The sequence below is a fragment of the Lacerta agilis genome, chromosome 5 (genome assembly GCF_009819535.1).
Source record: "Lacerta agilis isolate rLacAgi1 chromosome 5, rLacAgi1.pri, whole genome shotgun sequence".
Classification (NCBI taxonomy): domain Eukaryota; kingdom Metazoa; phylum Chordata; class Lepidosauria; order Squamata; family Lacertidae; genus Lacerta; species Lacerta agilis.
Window position 1 is genome coordinate 1,522,934 of NC_046316.1, and position 21,926 is coordinate 1,544,859.

A 21,926-nucleotide genomic window follows, 5' to 3' on the forward strand; every position below is an offset into this window, starting at 1 on the left:
CCGGAAGCCCATTGGGTGACTGTGGGTACTGCTTCTCTGCCTAGGCTGCCCCACAGGGTGGCTATTAGGGTGAAATGGGAAGCTGCTTTGAGTCCTTAGGGAAACAGTAGGCATGTAAATGAGTTTAAATAACAAAAACAAACAAACCCCAAAATGTTGTTGTAATGTGTAGAGTGGAGCTGGGCATATAGTTTGCTGGATCTCATTAAGGTTTCCAGAAATCTCAATTTTAAAAATAGTTTCTAGTTCACAAGGCTACACAGAAAAGCAGCAGAAATTAGGATGAAAGAAAATGTCTGTAGCTGTATGAACATACAGAACTCAATGTGAATTACTTTTGAGAATTATTTCTGGGTGGGGTTATAGGCTTGCATTGTGTTCCTCTCTCTCTCTCTTTCTGTATCTGGGTTGAGTTTTTTGCATGTGAAGGTCACAATAACCAAGTAAGAAACATTTCACCATATGCAGTATACATGTGCACCCACTACCTGTTATTTGCCGTATGCATGGAAATAAATGCAAAATCACTTCAGTTGATCTCACATCTCCTTAAAACTCTGCCCTTCTGTCAGGAAGTGATAGTAAAGTGATGGCAAGATAGGGTTCTCTGATGTGCTCTCATAAGGAAGGTATGAGCAGCATCAGAAGAAAAGGTGGCTCACACATCAACCTCTGGAAGACATTGGAATTCTGCCAATTCCTGTCATGAATGATCAGGCTCTGCAATGAAGTTGGTGCCATCTAGACGCACGGCTTCCCAGGGCTCACGGAGCCCATTCACTCAGACACTGCACATTGCATGAGAAGCCATGGTCATTTGACACAATTCCTGCATGCAGTCCAACAGAGAGACATAACATTAAACATTTACACCTTTAAGACAATGCAAGGGTTACATTTCAAAAGAATGTGTTTCTTTTTCTGCATTAAAAAAGATCTGAATTAGGGAACACACAGCTTGTGTGTTGCCATCTTCAGCGACAGCTGCGCTGGCTCCTGACACTTGGCAGGAGCGCCAGGGAGGGCCCAGTGGACTGCCAGTTATCAGCCAAAGTGCTCGTTGAAAACATGGCTGTGCACCACAGAAATGGAACAGCCTGTGGTCTGTAGGTTCTGCGTAACAGCTAAGGAACTATCTTATCCTCAGTTAAAACTGGATACACGCTTCCATCATAAGCCTAAAATGTATTTTTTAATGCACATGTAAATGCTATCATTATTATTTCTTAAATTTATATACTGCCCTCTAATAAACAGGACGGTTTATTAGATAAAAAAACAAAAACACACACACAACATAGCAATCGACCAAAACAATACTCCTCCCAGTTAACCCTTCCTCTGCAGAAGAGCCCACTTTCTGTATTTCTGCATTGAATCCCTAATCCACAGTGCCCCTCCTGGCTGGAAAAATTGCAACAGGACATCTCCTATAAGGGCATGTAATTTGTCTTCATATTAGGTGTGGCTGGCTCACTGGATCTTTCCAGATACAGAAATTATTCCCCCTTCCTCACTGAGGCTGATGGGAAGGAGGCAAGGCCAGAGCAGTAAATTGTGCAGAGACGCAGCCAGCAGTCTCCTTTGTAGGTGGGTTTTTGGGGCTGTTTGGACATAATGGCAAACCATGCCTAGGAATTAGAAGCACAAAACCCTTGAGGTTTTTCAGCAATTTAGTTCTTCCAGTGCACCAACAGTTCCTTTCTGCTGCACACAACACTCTGGAGAGAAACAGAAACCACACTCAAGACTGAATTGTAAACATCGCCTGGAGAATGATTGCCAGGCCCTTTCCCTCATATGGCCATTCACAGTGAGCTGGTTGGAGCAGATACATACCACAGAACCCAATGAAGAATTAAACCCAACAACAAACCCAACAGGCAGTGCAGGGCTATATTTAGCTGTGTGAGTTCTTCCACCAACAGGAAAGAGGCAGCACAAGTGACTCAAAGTACACAAGAAGCCCTCATTACCTGCCTGTGAAGACTTGGCACAAAGGGCTTCCCTCACTGCCCAGAGTCTGTGGCTGGAAGTAATCCATAATTAAAAGAAAATGCTCCTCCTCAGCTTTTAATTTCTACCAAGAGGTGCCTTAAAAAAAAAGCATATGCGAAAGCTTTATTTTAGTGCTTGGAAGAAAAGCTGAGGGGAAAGGATCAAAGAGCAAAAGTATTCACCAAGCACTTGGAGAATACAATAAAACAAGGGTAGAGTATGGAATGGATATAAGGGACTGGAGGCAAAAAATACCCTGGACTCCATTGAAGCAGAAGGTGCCATGGCACACCTGATGCTGCAGAACTAGCCAGCACCTCTTGGTCTTAGCGTTCCTATCTGACATCACACAGGCAGGGTAGATTGTACCTTAGAACAAAAACCAGTCTTCCTTCTTATGGGTTGTGTCCATAGAAGAAGCTGAACAACGTGCAGTCCTTGAAATCCAGCCACCACATGTTTTGTGTACAGCAGTGGGGGGGAACCTGTGGCTTATGGGAACCACATTTGGCCAGTGAGACTGTGTTGGCTAAGCTGTGCCCATATATAACATCAGGGATGGAGAAGGTAAAGACACAACTGGGCTGAGCTTGTGGGGTGCCTACAAGTCTTCTGCAAAGTGTTCTGCACTTGACATTGCAAACTCCAATGACAGGTGCCCTTGATCAGGTGTCCATCAAAGGTGACAGGCTTCTGTCCACATGGTTGAAATCAGGCACTGTGCACCTGGTCTTGCAAGCTCAGATGATCATCAGGTCTTATGAAGCGTTGTGCATGGAGATACGCAATCTCAAAGATCGGCTTCTTGTGAAGTTGCCTGCACACTGTAATTTGCAAAACCAGACAATCTGTTGATCATTGGTGTTTTTGTCTTTGCCTGCATGGTTTGGTCACAAACTGCATGAGCAAACAGTTACCAATGTCATTGTGATGCCAGGTAATTGGCTGCCAGTTCCAGTCATGCACGTACCTCTGATGTAGCCCATACCCTGAAAGAACAGGGAAGGGGATCAAGATACCAGTTGGTAAGAGAGCCTAAGGGGCATAGGGGTATTGAACTTAAACAAGGATGACCTGGCATCACAATGACATCCTTCCTCAGAAATAGAGCTCTCTTGGGGAGCTTGATCCAGCCTAACTCACCTCACAGAGTTATTGTGAGGATACAATTCAGAAAGGGGGAACCGTGTATGTCCATAGCTCTGTAGGATAAAAAGTGATAAATAAGATGAGGCAGGGAGTTCCCTAATGAATACATCAGCTGATCATCTCTTCTTTGAACAAGTACAGGATGTACTGTACAGGGGAGCAGTGGAGTGTCCAGTCTTTGTGGCACAGAAAGGAGCTCCAAGTTTTCAAGAACTAAGATGGCACAACCTAAAACACAATTTTGAATAGCAGAACTTTGGAATAGTTAGTTAGAGAATCAAGCCTTATGGTTCCAACGTAATGTTCCTGTTTCTCATGAGAATGCACCCCAAGGAGCCTTGGGTTTGTGTCCTCCTCCTCCCACAGAGAGATTTGCAACTTCTGTTCCTGGTTTCCAGAAAATCATAGTGGTTTACAATCTTGGCATAAAGGGAAATGTGAAACATGCAGTTTGGATGAAACAGCACAACTACATTTTGCTGAAAACCAGGAACAGGACTTGGTCATTGTCATGCATGAAGGAAACAGGAAGCATGTGAGACATACGTTTGTGCTTCCAATTCCAAAGTATGATTTGGCATTACGCCCCCAAAGCCCGCATGTTTCCAATTCAATTTTTAGACCACATATCTAGTTCACAAGATGCACCAGCCAGGCCTACTGGGGGACTCAACATCTTACCACATGAACTAAAAGGTGCCTTGAAATACACCTGAGGTTGTGCATTGCACAGAAGGATGGATTGTGGTGGGCAAAATCTCTACTGGATACAGTTGGTATCTTTGGGGGAATTTTTTCCACCCTTAATGCCCATCTTACAGCAGTTCTTTCCCAGTCCTTTTACCCCAGGTCCATTTTAACTGGAGGAGCCAGGTACTGATTCTGCAGAGTTCTGCATGCAGATCATGTTTCCATCAGCCCTGAGTGCTCACTAGAAGGACAGATCCTGAAGTTGAGGCTCCAGTACTTATGGCCACTTCATGAGAAGAGAAGACTTGATGCTTTTGGTGCTAGAGGAGACTCTTGAGAGTCCCATGGACTGCAAGAAGATCAAACCTATCCATCCTTAAAGAAATCAGGCCCGAGTGCTCACTGGAAGGACAGATCCTGAAGTTGAGGCTCCAGTACTTTGGCCACCTCATGAGAAGAGAAGACTCCCTGGAAAAGACCCTGATGTTGGGAAAGATGGAGGGCACAAGGAGAAGGGGACGACAGAGGATGAGATGGTTGGAGAGTGTTCTCGAAGCGACTGGCATGAGTTTGGCCAAACTGCGGGAGGCCGTGGAGGATAGGGGTGCCTGGCGTGCTCTGGTCCATGGGGTCACGAAGAGTTGGACACAACTGAACAACAACAAAATGGGCCACTGCCAAAATAATGTTTTGCTTTCTTTAAATAGAAACTTCATGAGAAAGGAAACTGAAGCACAACGGACACCCATGATAAAAGGCCAATTCACACATTATGTAGTGGTTGCCACACACACACTTGTGTTTGATGCAGGTGTATCAGCCTGACATTCCACACCGTGTAAGTGAAGCAAATAGGTATACTCTGTAGAGCTAAACACTCTTTTGACAACAAAGTTAGACTCAGGATCTGGCTGTAAGCCTTCTTTGCATATTATGACAAAAATAAAACAAAGTTTAGCGTTGGTACTTCAAACTCTGGCCTTTTTTGGTCTCCTTAGTAACGTATTTTCTAACTGTATGGAGCAATTCTGAGTTCATTTTTAGAGGAGTGCTCTAAATATGCAGCCACAACCATGGTCATAATGTAAGGGTTCGTTTTCACATCCCCCCAAATATCCTATTTCATTCCACACAAAGCCCACAGCTAACACTGATTGTAAAGAAGCAAACAAACAAAGAGATATTTGTTGCTACCTTCATCATGGTTTTGATGTAACATGACATCTGGCTGAGCATGGATAGAGTTCCCAGGATGGAAGAAAGGTGAAAACAGCACATGAGAATTCCTTTGCTTCAAGATATGCTGAAGAAGCTCGTATAGCACATCACCTAAAAGACAAACAGACCACGCAAGTGAATGAAAGATACATGGTTACCCGATGTTTGGGCCACTTTGGACTGCAACTACACAGGATGAAATATTTCCCCATACAAAAAAAAAAATTCTGCACCATAGAAAACTATTACATTAAAGCAGGGATGCCATTTCCTAGGAGCCGAGCCCTTTGGCCTCCCCTGATTCTTTTGTGAGAGGCTGCCCCCCCCCAACATTCAGAGGGAGTGGAGGAGGCCAAATGCGGAGCTGAGCACAGCACCCTTCAGGGGTCAACTCCTTCTCCTCCTCCCCGCCATGGAAGGAAGGAGATGGTCAAAGCAGCCCCCTGCCAGTGACAGCGACAGCAGCAGCAGCAGTAGGAGGAGTCACCAGCCCCTGAAGCCACGCTGCTGCCACATTCGGCTCTGCCCCCTGGCTCCTCCCAATGGCCTGACGTCATGCTTGACACCCCCCCCCCTTCTCCCTCAGAAGTTGCCACCTCTGCATTAGACAGAAGAACATCTTTCCATGACATCTAGCTTTTGAAATGCAGCTCTCATCTACGAGAACGTTAGAGCCCTTCAACAGCTTGGGACCAGGGTACTTGAAGGACCACCTTCACCTGCACAAACCTGCCCAGGACTTCAAGATGGGTGATTGCAGGCCCCACTGCTTCCCACTGCTCTCAGAATTTACTTCAGCCCCCTTGCCCTTATCCCAAGTGGTGTGGTTGCTATGTCCCAAGCAAGAGACACAAAACAAATACCCAGAGGGCTTTTGTGTACCAGTCCTACACAATTTGGTAGGCCAAATCCTGGCTAAGCGTGAATGACCTAGTGTGCGAGTACTCACAGCAAAATGCACAGGGGCTTCACTCCTGTTGTGCTATCCATACCTAAGTCCTGTTTCGGTTTAGCATTAAGTTCAAATCTCACTCTAGACAAACCACAAGCACTAAACCAAGGTTTGGATATAGCAAAGTCAAACCATGTTGTGGTTCTGGGTACCACAACTTTAGCAAGTCCAGAGGAGGAACAAAGCAGCTGTGATTGGTGTTAAGAATACCCACATGCTTTCTCATTCATGTTGACCCATACTTTGGCTTAGCACTGCATATGAATGAGGCCACATTATGTATTTCCTTCCCTTTTTCTTAGTACTCACCCGAATGTGGAGACCTGTATCGAAAATCCTCTTTGGTTAAAAGCAAGAGCGCTTTGCCATTCATCTCAAAAGTGTTGCTGTCAATGGGTCTTAATGAGAACTCCTTTTCAGCCCACTTCAGCCAATGGGCTACATCATCTCTGCTCCAGTAAATGGGCTGCAAGCCTACAGAAATGATTGAATAATCACACACTGAAAAACTGAAACAAAAATAAAAATATTCCAGAAAATACCAGGGAGAATCTGACGCAGGGATTTCACTATTTGCTGAGCATCATGTTATGGGGTTATACAAATCCCCAGTGCTTTTTTCGGGGGGGTGGAGATGCATACCCCTAAACATTTTGTAAATCTTTGTACTTTTGTCTATTTACTGTATTTATTTTTCTCAATTTGAACTATAAAATGGTGATTTTCTTGAGTCAAAATGAGAGTACCCCAAACACACACACACACACACACACACACACACACACACACACACACATATATATGAAAAAACACTGCATATTCCTAACCTGGGCATCTGTATCACATTTTGTGCCTTCTACGATGGTACAGAAACTATCTTTTCAAGAAAAGAAGAAAGTTTCCCCTCCAGCAACAATGGCGTCAGAAGGAAATAAGAAAAGACCAGCAGCATCCGATTGAAGGCCTCCCTAGTCCAGCATTCGGTTTCCCACAGTGGGGAGCCCCACAAGCAAGGACACCAGGGCAATAACACTCTTACCCCAGGAATCCACGGTGACTCCTAAAGCTTTTAAATCATGAATGAAATAATCAAACACTATGGAAAACAGTAGTAAATATTGGAATTACAATATGGGATAAAAACACAGTATATCCAGTGCTTTTTTCCTGGGGGGATGCAGGGGTACGCATACCCCTAAACTTTTTGTGAATCTAAGATTGGCCTCATTGAGGGGCAATATTTCAATATGAGTAGGAAAATGAAAGTACCCTTAAACTTTTTTTTAAGAAAAAAGCACTGAGTATATCACATATGTTGGAAGCGAGGTATGCTCTGTGTTTATCCCATGTTTTAAGTCCAATATTTAGTATATAACTCCATCCCCTGTATTATTTCATTCTGATTCTTTTGACCATCCATAATACATTTAAAATATCTGCTTCAAAATAAAATTCAAAATCAGGACTCCACAGTCCTCCCTTCCAGTGATCCCCTCTCATTATAACCTTTGAAACGCTTCCCTTTTTTCCTAGCCACATAAACGTTGATATTCTATGCCATTCTTTTACAATTTGTGATGTAAAAAACATGGGAATGTTATGCAGAAAACACATTATTCTTGTTAAAACATTCATCTTAATTAGGCTTATTGCTCCCCCCACATTTTTCCAGGATTCTACATCTTAGAATCATAGAATCCTAGAGTTGGAAGAGACCCCAAGGGCCATCCAGTCCAACCCCCTGCCAAGCAGGAAACACCATCAAAGCATTCCTGACAGATGGCTGTCAAGCTTCCGCTTAAAGACCTCCAAAGAAGGAGACTCCACCACACTCCTTGGCAGCAAATTCTTGTTGGATCTGTTATGCCATATCTTGCTGGGAGCTAATTATCTTTGAGTAGTTCTGTTAGGTAATCTGTGATTTTGAGACATGAATATTTTACTCTGCTACACCAGCTAAATTCTTTTATGCAACTCTCATATTCAATCTCATCATAATATACATTTGCTGGTAATAATTCATGTTTTGTTATAATGATTTTTAATCCAGCCATCTATGCTCCTGTTTCATTTTCCCAATTTATTTTGGCTGATTCTGTGTAGTGAAATAAAAAAACTCCCATATCATCACAGTGAAATCTGATTTTATGTTCCATTTCTGCTATTCTTATGCCTTTTATTGTCTTACTTTGTCTTAGCAATTGCACTAGAGATTCCAGTGACAGCACAAACAATGCCTCTGACAGCAGACAACCTTTGTCTTACCACACTACTAGGATATAACATTGGGAAACCTAAGTCATTAAATCTCACCCCAACCATAATTCTGTATCTATCAGCTTACAGAAATATATATTTATTTAAACATCTTTATTGACAGCTCAAAAAGTACATAATTATATGTGCACTAAATATGGTGAGATGTAAATAAGAGAGAAAAAGAAAAAGAGAAACAGAACCCGTGTAGAAGGGAAAACAAAGGGGGGGGGAGAGAGGGAAAAACCAAAAACTGTATATTTTACAAGGTTGTTATTGTACTTCACCAGATCTTAACCTACTACAGTATTTGTAAGAATGGATTCAAAATATCATTGAATTTATCCATGGCAAGTCTGCATTTATATGCAAGTTGTTCATATGTTGCGAATTTGTATAAGTCTACAATCCTATTGTAGATGGGAGCTGCATTTTTATTTTTCCAATTCATCAGTATCAGTCTTTTTGCTTTGCTTAAGGGCACGGAAAAGGATTTTCCAAAAGAAAAAAAAAATCCTTCATAAACCCCCACTTGAACCTGTCATAAGCTTACTCTTCATCCAGAAACCAAGAGATCATAAGCATAATATTTAATTCCCTTCTTAAACTCATTATTATAGCTCGTCACTTAATAAAACCTCTTTGATCTTTATGCACACATTTTTCTGTTACCAGTCGTGGAGGAACCCTCTCTGGCACCCGGGGCAAGACGCTGAGGGGTGGGGTGAACTGCGCATGTGCGGCAGCCCGTACAGAGTGCGCATGCGAGGCAGCCATGTGAGCGGCAGCCCGTACGGACACCCGTATGGACAACGCACGAGTGGCGCCCTTACGGACTGTGCAGCCGCTCTACAGCTGGGGGGAGGCAGGGGCCATCTTGTCACCCCCCCCCAGTGGCACACAGGGCGGGCAGCCCCCTCCGCCCGCCCCCCACTTCGTACGCCCCTGTCTGTTACCCTATGGAGGTTAAAAATTCACAATTAAAATTCAATAGGGCAGACGGTCTGTACAACATTGGATCTTCATTATTCTCCCTTTTTAATATAATACAGATATGATTCTTATTTTCCATTTCTAGGGCAGATTTCCAGTTTAAATTTAGTTTAAAGCCTCCATTAATGGTGTTTCTATATTGTCAGTATGTGTGTGTGTGTGTGTGTGTGTGTGTGTGTGACTCTATGTGGACCTGGATATTTTCCACTCTCAGAATGTTTTGTGGCTTTTCTTACCTGCTCTATATTTATGTCCTGTTTCTTGTTAATGTTTACTTCTGGTGAATGAACCCATGACATAAAATCTTTAATACCTTCTCTTGATATTGTGAATTCTTTAATATGCACCTCTGTGCTTATTCAGGGCAGTGATCTCCAAACGCCTCCCCACCGGGGACCATTGGACAAGTGCCAAGGGTCTTGGTGGACCACTTAGTGGTTTTTTGTCTGCTGCGCAATTGTAATGCACCAGGTGCCATATGATTTCTACTTGCATTGTATACCATTATTACATCTCTAGATCTTAAATCTCAAAACATTACTTTAACACCTGTCACTTCTGCTGTCTTGTCTTTTCTGAACTGATTCTGTTTGCAGCCATATAGAGAGAGAGACCAAAATATTATTGCAGACAATTCTTCTTTCTACAATACTAAATTCTCTCTCTCAACTTCCTCTTTAAAAACGCCATTTTTATTCCTGTCTTCCTGCCTAAATTGTCCTCTATTCTGCATTTCAACACTTCCACACATTGCCTATCCTCAGCTATCAAGCATTATTGCACTTTATCCTTATAACCTCTATGAAACCTGTTGTGCTAGTTTCCCCCAATTCTCTTTAATCTCTTTAATTGCATTAACTATATGTAACATTAGTTTGTTTATTGTAATATATGCCCATTTCGGCAACCTTTCCAAATAATATTTTCTTCCATTTTTTCTTTTATATGCTCTATTTTTAACTCTAATCATTCCTGAAACCCCTCAAAATGTTCCACCAATTCTAAATACAATTCCTCAACAACTGTTCTTACTTCCTTTTTATGATTCTTACAAGACATTGCCTACTACTTTAAAATAATTTTTCATAAACCTTTTATTTTCCTTTTTTCATACTCATATTTCCAATTATGTTAGGAATAGTCTTTGAAAAGAAACAATCCTGCTCCTTTACCAAAATTTTATCATTAAAGTTACCGGTATGTGCCATATACAATACCTAGACTGAAATCCTTGTCTACATTCATATTTACACCTAAATATCTATGCAGCAATGGTAACCATTAAATAATCAATCACACAAAAATGAAGCTAAATGTATTTAAATTGATGTGTTCATATACCGAATGCGGGTGGCGCTGTGGGCCTAAACCACAGAGCCTACGGCTTGCTGATCAGAAGGTTGGTGGTTCGAATCCCTGCAATGGTGTGAGCTCCCGTTGCTCGGTCCCAGCTCCTTCCCACCTAGCAGTTCAAAAGCATGTCAAAGTGCAAGTAGATAAATAGGTAACGCTCCGGCAGGAAGGTAAACGGCGTTTCCATGCGCTGCTCTGGTTCACCAGAAGCGGCTTAGTCATGCTGGGCACATGACCCAGAAGCTGTACGCCGGCTCCCTCGGCCAGTAACACGAGATGAGCGCCGCAACCCCAGAGTCGGACACGACTGGACCTAACGGTCAGGGGTCCCTTTACCTTTATACATTTCCAGGAGATCTACCCAATTTATTACAGAACCTTCTTTTATATATATTATTAACTGATGAGTTAACAATTAACAATTTTATCCAGCTCTTAAAAATATATGTCTGACACTTCCATTTACAGTTCCAATATATCGTTAATGCCATTGGGGTTAGTCCATCAAAACCTATTAACATTAGCCTATCTGGAGACACACAATCAAAGCATGGTGATAACAACAACAACGACAACAACAACAACAACAAATTATTACCGTATTTATACCCTGCCCATCTGTGTGCACTCTGTCTGGGCCAGCACAGCCGCTTCTGCGGCGACTTTGCAAACCCGCTGAGTGAAAAGGCAGCTTGTGTGGAGCTGCCGATCGTGCGCAGCAGCGGTGGCGGGGGCCCAGCGATGGAGTGCGCAAGCGTGACATTTCGCATGTGTGCACTCCATCACGACGCAACGTCACAATGCCCCGCCCCTAGGGGGTGCCTCCATTCATCGCCCCGGGTGGCGAGGAGGCTTCCTCCGTGTCTGCATATATACAACCTGAATCTACAATGGAGGGATTTGCAGTATCAACAGCCCAAAAGACTCTTGCTTCTCCCATAGCCACTGCGTTGGATTCAAACAGAAATCAAACATTGCTCTCAAATGTTTTTCTGACTCTCTCCAGCTTGCTGCTTTACTTCTAGATCACATTAATGCTAAACTCCGCACTCAACTTTGGTTTTTTCTGTTGATTTTAGATGATAATTTTGTTTTGTTTTTAAATTGGTCTGTGTGCTAAGGATGCTGCCAGTGTCTTCCTTGGAAGGAGGATGCTAATGGGGGCAGAGGTCGCTCTGTACATGCTCTGTACTTTTCCTTCTCACTTCATATCTTCTTATTTTTAAAGTAGGGCATGGCCACAGGTGGAATGGGAGAATGTTAACTATTCATGGCTACAAGGTGAAGCTTGTGGTTACAATATAAGGAATTCCAATAGTACCTCCAAGAGGATTACTTCCCCACCACACCACACCCTATACAACTGCTCTGTGGTGCTGCAGGACATTTCCACAGGGTGGAGGAAGAAGAAGAAAGTTATTTAACTGGAACGCTTCTGTGTGAGGGGGCGGGCGGGGGTAGAATGCATTTCTAGTGGGTAGGGGAATGGAAAGCAGCTAGGAAACTATAATACCCGAAGGCAAGTCCTGCACATCATAAAAAGGGGTGGGGGGGGGAAGGGAGCAACCAGCTCTAATTACAGCATCAAGGCTCTGTCCAACCACGCAATCCTGGCAAAAACATACCAGCCTTGAAATTAAAGCCGGGAAGAAAGGGCAGGGGGCATTTCAGAACAGAAGATCAGGATAAAGGAAAGTGGGCTGTTTTGCCAGCCACAGATGCTCAAAATTATGAGTCAACCCCCATCCCCATTCAAGAGAATACATTTTACAGTAAGGGCTTGCTAACAAAATAAAATGTAAGCTTTGCTATTGGTCTTCTGTGTTTCAGAACTTTCAGGTCTTGCACATCAAAGCTGCATTTCAAAAAATTTACCAGTCATCATGACAACTAGGAAACTTAAGTTATGGTTTCAGGCACAAAGAATGTATCACACAATCACACAGATTGTTGGTGTATTTCTGAATGTTTATATGTAACTATCAGGAGTTCATTAACTGGTCATATAAGATACTGAGATCTGAAAAACTGATAAAATCCATATTTTTTAGGCTCCACTCTTAGACCACTAGTCTCTAGCAATAAGCTACCAGGTTTCTACATTAGCTCTACTCCATGTTTCTCCTAGTGTTTCCCATCCCCTCCAAATTCCATTAGATTTTTACAGGCTCCACCTGTCACTCATCAAGTTCTGCCTTTGTTGTGCTTATCATTCCCAAACACTACTAAATCTTATGTCAGTCTCTATTATAATTTATTTTTTCATTTATTAAATCTCTGAGGCTGACCATCCTCACTCTACAGTTTTTATTTTCTCCAATTTCTAGGACTAAAGTGGCTTAACTTCCTGATTAAGACCAATTTCCCTTTTCCCACTGGACATTTTACTTGTTTTGATGTCTTAAAATTTTAGCCATGTTGCTTCTCATAGGGTCACAACGCTGGATAATGTCACAATCAATAAAACTAGCAATAAATAAATCCCCTCTCTATTTAAATGGACTCCATTTATAAGATGCGAGAAAAGTGTATTGATTAAAACACTTGAGAAGAATGTTCAGACTCAGAGTCCTTGCTATGAGGAAATAAATCTCCCAACTCTCCAGAAGCAGGGCCAAGTGCTGCTTCCTGGAAGCAGTGACAGCCCCTTTCTGGAACCAGAGTGAAAATCCCATGTTCCACCAACCCTGCTGACCTGCTGACATAACACACGGCTTGCATTTGCTGATCAGGTGTACAAGCAGGACTCTAAATTAGCTCACTGGGCAGTGATCGCCTGCAGATTCATGAAAGTTGACCATGTCACCAATTTAAGGAAAAGGAGTGTGTGTGGGGGGGGGGTGGCCTGGAAGAAGGAAGCTAAATTCCTATCCCTCTTAAACCCCTCCTCACATTAAAATTGCTCAACAAAGGGAAAATACGTTCTCTTTTCTGAAATTAAGCAATGTTTTTTAAAGGGCCAGGATCTACAGCTAAGGAACCTACCTGTTCCCAATACTGTAATATATGATCCTATGGGGGAAATACTACAATAGCAAGGACAAAATAGTGACAAATTCCATTAAGCCTACTGTACTGCTGCAAAGCCAACAGTCTTGTAATATGTGCTTTTTTGTGAACTATAGCCCACAATGTTTACACTAAATTATTATTAGACCTGAACAGACCAGAAAAAAAATCTAGGGATGCATGGAATCCCATCCCCACAGCTTTCTACCATGAAAGCCCAACATGAAAATGTACTTTCCTCCAACTGCCTTCACTCCAATTAGCAATGGCCATTTTTTATTCATTGGAAGCTTCAGGGGCTAAGAGCTAAGAATTTGGATGGTTGTGCATCTAAGTGCACTGCTTTAAAATGTACAAAAAGTAAAAATACTAAAACTGATTAAAATTACCTCAACTTTCTAAGCATCTGGGTAGGTTTGTCTAAATGAGAATGTTTTTAAATGGGGTCAGAAAAGAGAACTGTGAATATATGTGTGTGTGCATAAACAGATGTGTGCCTTTCTCAAACTCGAATCCCCAGATATTGTTGCACCACAACTCCCATCGTCCCTAGCTACTAGGACCAGTGGTCAGGGATGATGGGAGTTGTAGCTCAACAACACCTGAAGGCTGACTTGTGGGGCTGGTATATACCAGGTTCCCCTGCCCCTTTGAGCCACTGGGAGCCAGGGAATCATTCACTCCAAGAATAGTATTGAAAATAGAAAATACAATCCTCCAGGGTGGTTTTTGTTGTTGTTGTTTTTTTAATGCTCTCAAGCCACACTATTCTTTTAGAATCAAATTCTGTTCTTTTGGATGACTAAGCTTTGAATACAGCCTTGGGTGTTTGTAACTTCTGTTTTAGATGCAGAAGAGTTTTCAAAGGAAAAAAATCACCTGAAGCTAAAAAATAAAACACCATGTTAATGACAATGTATTAAAACACTTAAAAAAAAAGCACCCTAGGTTCTTTAGGCTGCAATCCTTACCTGGGAGCAAGTCCCACTGTTAATGGAGCTTACTTTTGAGTAGAGCTGTATCGGCTTTCACTGTTACTGCTGTTGTTTTTAACACTTGCTTCCTTCCCCCTTGCTTCCATAGCCATTAAAAAAGAGATATTTATTTATCCCATATTTTTCCCCTACAAAAATATTGAGAGATGCTGCATTATGTATTACTTCTGAGGAGCGCACGGCTTCAGGTGGCTGGGCTGAGTGGGGGCCAGTGCTGTCAAGTATCCCGTTTTCCCCGGGAATCTCCCTTATTTCAAGCAGTTTCCCGCTGCTATCCCTTATTTTTTATATCCCTTTAATTTCCCGTTTTTTCGAAGGAAGCAGCTCCTCTCCCTCCCCCTGCTGGCCAGGGACTGGGAAGACCTTGCCTCCTTGCAGCCTCAAAGCAAGCAGGAGCCATTTCCCGCGCTTACAGGCATCGTAGCCCACGGGCAGCGTTTCCAAAATACAGTAAGCCTACTGCGCGTGTTCACACCAGTGCCGCCCACTTTTGCTTCTGGCTCCGCCCACCACTGCCATGTGACTGTCCCGGGATAGGTGAGGCTGCTGATCCCTTACTTTCAAATCCGAAACTTGACAGCTATGGTGGGGGCGCCGCCACTCTACGGAGGCAGCTCCGCAGCAGTCGCTGCCACCTCACCGCCGCTGGGAAAGGAGCGAAGCGGGCGAGGTGGGCGGGTGGGCAGCTACGTGTGCCACCTCAATGCGCCCCTGCTGGGCGGGCGCTCTGGTGCAGCCCGCCACTGAGCCCTACAGGGAGGACGCCTCTGATTATCAGTTACAGGTAGGTAGCTGTGTTGGTCTGCCATAGTCAAAACAAAAGAAAAAAGAAAAAATTCCTTCCAGTAGCACCTTAGAGACCAACTAAGTTTGTTCTTGGTATGAGCTGTATGCATGCACACGAAAGCTCATACCAAGAACAAACTTAGTTGGTCTCTTAGAATCACAGACACATTTAGCTGTTTAGCACATCCCTAGTTAATAAACATAAATAGAGAAAAGAAACATGGGAAGTGTGAATACATAATATCAGAATGTGTAAGAGAAGTGGCATTTTATGGGAGCCACGAGGCTGGGAAAGAGGGAGATTTTTAAAAAGCTTCTTCGCCTTCCATGTTTACCTGAGGTGTTGGTACTTGACATGTGGAACAAATGATACCTTTGGGGGGAAATTAAACCAGGAAAATGTTGTGCGGCAAGGGCCAACCCTCTCCCTGTAGTTATCTAATCCAGGGTCACTCATGGCTGCTTTTAAGAAGAAAATAAAAAAGGAAGTCCAGAAGTTCACAGAGTATTGTTTCCGCTTGCTAAATTACACTTTAGGCATCTTTTACTATATTTCTTTCCCAATTCTATTTTTCCATGCAAACGATGACTGCAATTAGCTTTACTATCTTGCACGTTTAGTGGAACTGAGGCTCAGTATTTCCCCATAATAATGTGGCCCAGAGCAGGGGCAAAACTAGGCATTATTTCACCCAGGTCAAAGACCCAGCTTGGCATCTCCCATGTGCATCTGCGTACATGCACACACACAGTGGGAGCCTCAATGGTGCCGCTCTGGAGGCTTCACCCGGGGCAAAAAACAGGGCTAGCACCCCTGTAGCTATGGCTCTTGTGCTTTTTCTCAGTCAAGTGATCAAAGGTTAATGCCAACAGTCTCCAATAGAGAATCCCCTTCCAGATCACTCTCATTATATTTACAGCTCAATCTGCTTGACAATGTCCATTTTGCAAAAGTAAAGACCAACAGGGAAGGTGGACTGAGTGCAGAGCAATCCTTTAATAAGGCTGGACGGGGTCCTCTGTGGAAACCAACAGCTGCTACAACCACCCAGAGGCTTCTGACCATGTGGAATCTTGTTTAGGGCTCCTATGTCAACCAACCCATAGCAAGCCTCAGGAGGCTGTTCACATTTGGAACTGTGCTGGCTGAATTAAGATGGACTCAAGACACCTTCTGCCATTGGGTATAATACGATGTTGTGCTCTGGCCCTGGGATCTCTTAGGCTGCAAATGCCTGGATGTCTGAAAACACCATACATCAGTGGAAACAATTTTCCAGAGAGAAGGCACGTCTGGAAGAGAATTCAGAACATCTGGCTTCCAACGTAACATCTCTTGTTATATGCTCATCCAGATTAGCTAGTTTTTGTTCTTTCCTCCCACAAGTTATTCTGACCCCCCCTCCTCCTTAGTTACTGTGGTCTGAGGTTTAGAATGCTTCTATTATCTGCCCCCTCCAGCATCCTCTCTGACAGGAAGTTTCCCCAGCATTTTCCGTCATGGGAAATTTCCTGTGGGGAAGTGCTTATCTGGCAAACAAGTTCCACAGTATAATAGAAACAGCAAGTGAAAAGCTGAAACAGCATTTAAGTTCTTTTGGTGAGGAGGCTGAGGCAGCATTAAACTGTTTTGGAAATGAAGAATTATTGTTTTAATTTATTGGATCAGACCCTGGTCACATGAACGTTTACTATTCCAGGGATAGCACAGGTAAGGCAGGCATGAAGGGAAGCATCAGTTGTCTTGATAGCTTAGGAAACAATTTATAACTATATCTTTATCCCACCAGACTGAATGGGAATTGGAATTATTAACAGATAGCTACTTAATTTTTTGTGCTGCAGTGATATTCAATGGCAGTTGGGCAGGTGCAGTTTGTCCTACAGTGCAAAGAAACATTCCCAAAGCAGCTCACTGCACTGATAAAAAAAAATATAAGAAACTAATATTTTACCTTCTGGTAGAAATAACACAATCATATATAAACGTCTACTCAAAAGTAAGTCCCATTGAGCTTAATGGGTCTTACATCCAGGTAAGTGGGTATAGGTTTTCGCACTTATTTGGAAGTAAGTCACATTGAACTCAGTAGCTCTCTTCTCCAAGCAGGGTCGTAGCTAAAGGGTGGCAAAGTGGGGCACAAATTCAGCTAAAAATATGCCCACAAAAAGGTAAAGGGACCCCTGACCATTAGGTCCAGTCGCGGACGACTCTGGGGTTGTGGCACTCTCTCTATAAATAAGATTATTGATTATTGCCTCATAAGAAAAGGTTTTTAATAGAGGGTGAATTGAAATGGGAGCGGGGTTCGCGGGCAGGCGGAAAGAAGAGCTAGGGGGTGCAATCTGGATGGTTCTGCCAGGGGTGCAAGATCACCCAGCTACAGCTCTGTCTCCAAGTACAAATGTGCAGGCATACCCAGTTCAAAGAATGCCCACTCTAGCCCTGGAAGTTCAAAGGCAGTAATGAAGGTGTACATGTGCAGCCTTGCAGGGTTGCCTTGCCCTATTTATGCTCACTGGACTGCTTCAGTCTGTGGAACCGACACTTGTTACAGGTGCTTGCAAGAAATGGATCTGTTAGTTGTGGCAGCACCTGCACACGGGAACTGTTTGGGTACTGAAATCAGGCAAGTGCCTTCATTGTACTACTTTCAGCGCCTACTTACAGTCTTATTTTGGCAAGCCTATCCAGACATGCAGAGTGCTGGTATGTGTCTTAATCCCTTTTTGCTGCTACAGCATTGATCTTAATAACCTTTGGAACATTTCTAAAATACCTGTCTTTTACTAATAATTTAATAATTTAATCATTTTAATCATATTGTAAGCCACTGAGAGGTTTTATTACAATCAAGCATGATATAAATGTTGTAGAATAAAAATTAAAAATCCGTGGGCCACATGCAGCACTTTCTTACATCCCGCCATAGGTGTCCAAGCCAACCCTTCCCACTTCCTGAAGGAGCTCTCCCCGCTGCTCCATTTTGCTGCCTGGGGGCAGAGAGTATGATTGCAATGGTGAGTCATTGCTGTGCACCTTCCTCTCCACGTAAATCACGTGTGCCTACTTTGCCAAAAGTAAGATAGGGGAAGTAGACTATAGTAGCCTGCAGGAATTTAAGCATCTGCATGTGCACAATAGACACAGAATGGTCTGGTTACAGAATAGAGTTCCTCAAGAACCTCACCTTTCATTCAAATAGCAACAACTCTAGTCCTTATGCATGAAAAATATCTGAGAAATTATTGAATAAAAGATCCAGGGGCCAAGGCTGCATTCTCCTCTTTGCTCCTCCCCTGAGTAGCAAAACCATTTGTATAATTTATATAGGTTGCAAAATATTATTTCCTTGGCACATAATTTAGATACCATGGGCACAAGTATATATTTTCAAGTGCCTTGCCTTGCTGTGCAAAGGGGACGACAGCACAACCACTGAGGAACGGATAAAGTAGGAATACCCCAATTCATTTCTTGAGGGCCAGAAGTGTGAAGTTGCCTGAAAAGCAGTCTTTAACAGACTACGATGTGGCAGAAATAAAACCTTTACAGCCTTTGGATCTTTCACACGTAGAGAAGAATCCAGCTGCAGCTAGGAGCCAGTTTTTCACTTCCTGCATATGAGCAACTTTCACCACAAATCCACAACTTTGATTGAATGCTTGTCCCTGCAACACTGAGAAGGGAAATATATATATATAAAACACACACACAACTACATAGTTCAAATTCTATTTCTGGATTGTATCATAGCAGACATCTGATAATGATCCTTCCCTCCTGCCACCCCCTCCCCTCCATCCAGTTAACTGCAGCTGTGGTAAAGAGGCTCCTGCCAACAGACCCACAATGCACTCCTCCTCCACAGGAAGTTCCAAAGATCTCTTCCTGCGCAGGAAATTTCCTGTGGTCCAACAGACATTCCTCTTAGCTTTTATCACCACCTTACATTTGTTTCGGTGCATATCTACTTAAGTAAGAATAAACAGAGAGCTTGCAAGTGGGTTACATGACTGGTCTGCCTTTCTTCTCCCATGATGTGCAGAGGGAGAGTCTAATTGTCCCCTACATGTCTTTTTAGTTGTTACATGTGAGCAGCGTACCATGTAATTTACTACATGTTAAAATGGGTGCCAAGCTGGTACTGAACTGAATGAAGGCTAATAAATGGAGGCTTAGTCCCTCTTTGGGGTGGGGTTTCACTCCCCCTCAAATGTTTGCAGCTAAGACGTGCTCAAATTTAGCCAACTCTTGATGCCAAGGTGGCAGGTATGGCGTGACACATCTTTCATCACTGTGGTTCACTGCACTATCTGCAGTCCTTCCCAGGCAGAGACAGGCTTGCTACAATTATCTATCCTCTGGTTAATATCCATACCATGTTCCCACAGAGCACTATACATGAAAATACCTTCAGAAGCGTCAACCAGTCGGAACACAGCAGCCAACCTGTTTACAAGTACTTGCTGATCTGAACACATTTCAATGGTGTTAAATAAAATTTTAAATGTCTTCCAGTTTCTTTCCAGAAACAACCATTCCAGACTGTCTAAAAAGTTTGGGAAGGGAAGCCTTCTGTTCCCCTAACCCCAATATGATCCTGTCCCTCCTTAAGATCACCTTCAGAGCAGGGCTGGCCCAGGACACTTTGCCACTTGAGGCAAAACAGAAAATAGCTCCCCCACCTCCTTGGGGCATCATTGGTAGGGCAACAGAGGTGCCAGTGCCAGTGGCAACGGTGGCAGCAGGTGACAAGTGCGAGAGGCAGCGAGTGACACTTGTTTGGGGGTCTGGCTCTGCCACCTTCCCAGTTGTCCCCAGCCTTTCTGTTCTGTTGCACCAGAAGTGGTTTAGTCTTGCTGGCCACATGACCTGGAAAGCTGTCTGCAGACAAATGCCAGCTCCCTTGGCCTGAAGCGAGATGAGTGCTGCACCCCATTGTCAAATTCGACTGGTCCAGGGGTCCTTTAAAGGTAAAGGTAAAGGGACCCCTGACCATTAGGTCCAGCCGTGTCCGATTCTGGGGTTGCGGCGCTCAACTGGCCGAGGGAGCCGGCGTACAGCTTCTGGGTCATGTGGCTAGCATGACAAAGCCGCTTCTGGAGAACCAGAGAAGCGCACGGAAACGCAGTTTACCTTCCTGCTGGAGCGGTACCTATTTATCTACTTGCACTTTGACATGCTTTCAAACTGCTAGGTGGGCAGGAGCTGGGACCAAGCAACAGGAGCTCACCCCGTCGCGGGATGCGAACCGCCGACCTTCTGATCAGCAAGCCCTAGGCTCTGTGGTTTAACCCACAGTCCTTTACCTTTACCTTAAAGACACATATTTGGGTGGATGACTTCATTAACATTGATATGTCTGCTAGTGCTTTACACTGCAGTCATGAAGCCACTTACTTGGGGACAAGTTTATTGTTGTGTTTATTAAAGTTTGTTAATGTTTTTCATCATTCTCTGAATGAAATGTGGTATGCAAATCAGGGCTGCATGATTTGATATTGCACTGGAGTCTTCTGTGTTTGTTTTAATAGTTTGACAGCTGCCTTGGAGGTTATTGCTACTGAACTTCAGGATATAACTGTCTTAATGAAGTAAGTACAATTATGGCTGCCACTTTTTGATTGCAAAAATTCTGGTACAGGGCTACAGCCAGATGGTGGAATGAGGAAGGGGAAGAGCCACAATACACAGACAGAATTAGCAGCAAACACTGTCTACTTCTTCCCATGATTGGTGCTTGAAATTAAAAGTGTCTGAACCTGAGATTGGATTCTAGGGCTCTGGAAGATGGAGTTGTACACAGAGACATCCAGTTGCTATATTGCTCTGCCACCACCCCATCCTACTGCTTTGGCTTAAGCCAGGGGCGAGTAGAGGGAACTGCTGTGCATTGTATTTTCCCATAAAGCATCATGTGAAACAGTGAGCTAGAACTGAAGTGAATATCCTTAATGGGTTACTCACCACAAGCATATATACTAAATGGAAGTTGTGGGGTAAGGGAGAAAATGTTGTATGCATTATAAAACTTTTAAATGAAAACTTTCAAAAATGATAGGGAATACCTGGCTGCATTACACATAATGATAACCCAGAGTTTGTTTTAACAAGCCACGAGTTGTCTCACAGATTAGTCATAGCTGCTCTTGCCTTGTGCCTTTGTGGCTTGGGTTGGTGTTATGCGCAATCTGGGCTGTGCTTAGGCTACACAAATCATGGCTTTGTGTTAAAATCCCACTTGACTAAGTCAAATTCTGGTTTTTAAGCAACTAAGGCAAAGACAAAAAATAATCCAGGCCGTTGTTTTCCTGGTCAGTTTGCAACCCTACTCACCTGGATGTAGTGCTAGCTTTGAAGAACAAAACAGAGCACAAGGTACTGGCAGAACTATGTCTATGTGGAGACCTGACCTCAATGAAAAGTGTAAGTTTTGAGGCAATGTAAATCAATATGAAATAACAACAACAACAACAATAACAATAATAATTTCATATTGCACCTGAAGTTACACTTTTCAGGT

At 43.3% G+C, this 21,926-nt stretch overlaps 1 protein-coding gene across 2 annotated transcripts in view; it reads right to left on the reverse strand.

The window, feature by feature from the left end:
• The window catches only part of ETV6 (ETS variant transcription factor 6), a 121,835-nt gene that overhangs the window by 15,981 nt on the left and 83,928 nt on the right, over positions 1 to 21,926 (reverse strand). For both annotated transcript variants that reach the window (XM_033148249.1, XM_033148250.1), the window contains exons 3-4: positions 6,317 to 6,481; positions 5,032 to 5,166 (exon numbers count right to left, since the gene is read on the reverse strand). In XM_033148249.1, the coding sequence (XP_033004140.1) occupies positions 5,032 to 5,166; positions 6,317 to 6,481 (300 nt within the window). The remainder of the gene's footprint in view (positions 1 to 5,031; positions 5,167 to 6,316; positions 6,482 to 21,926) is intronic.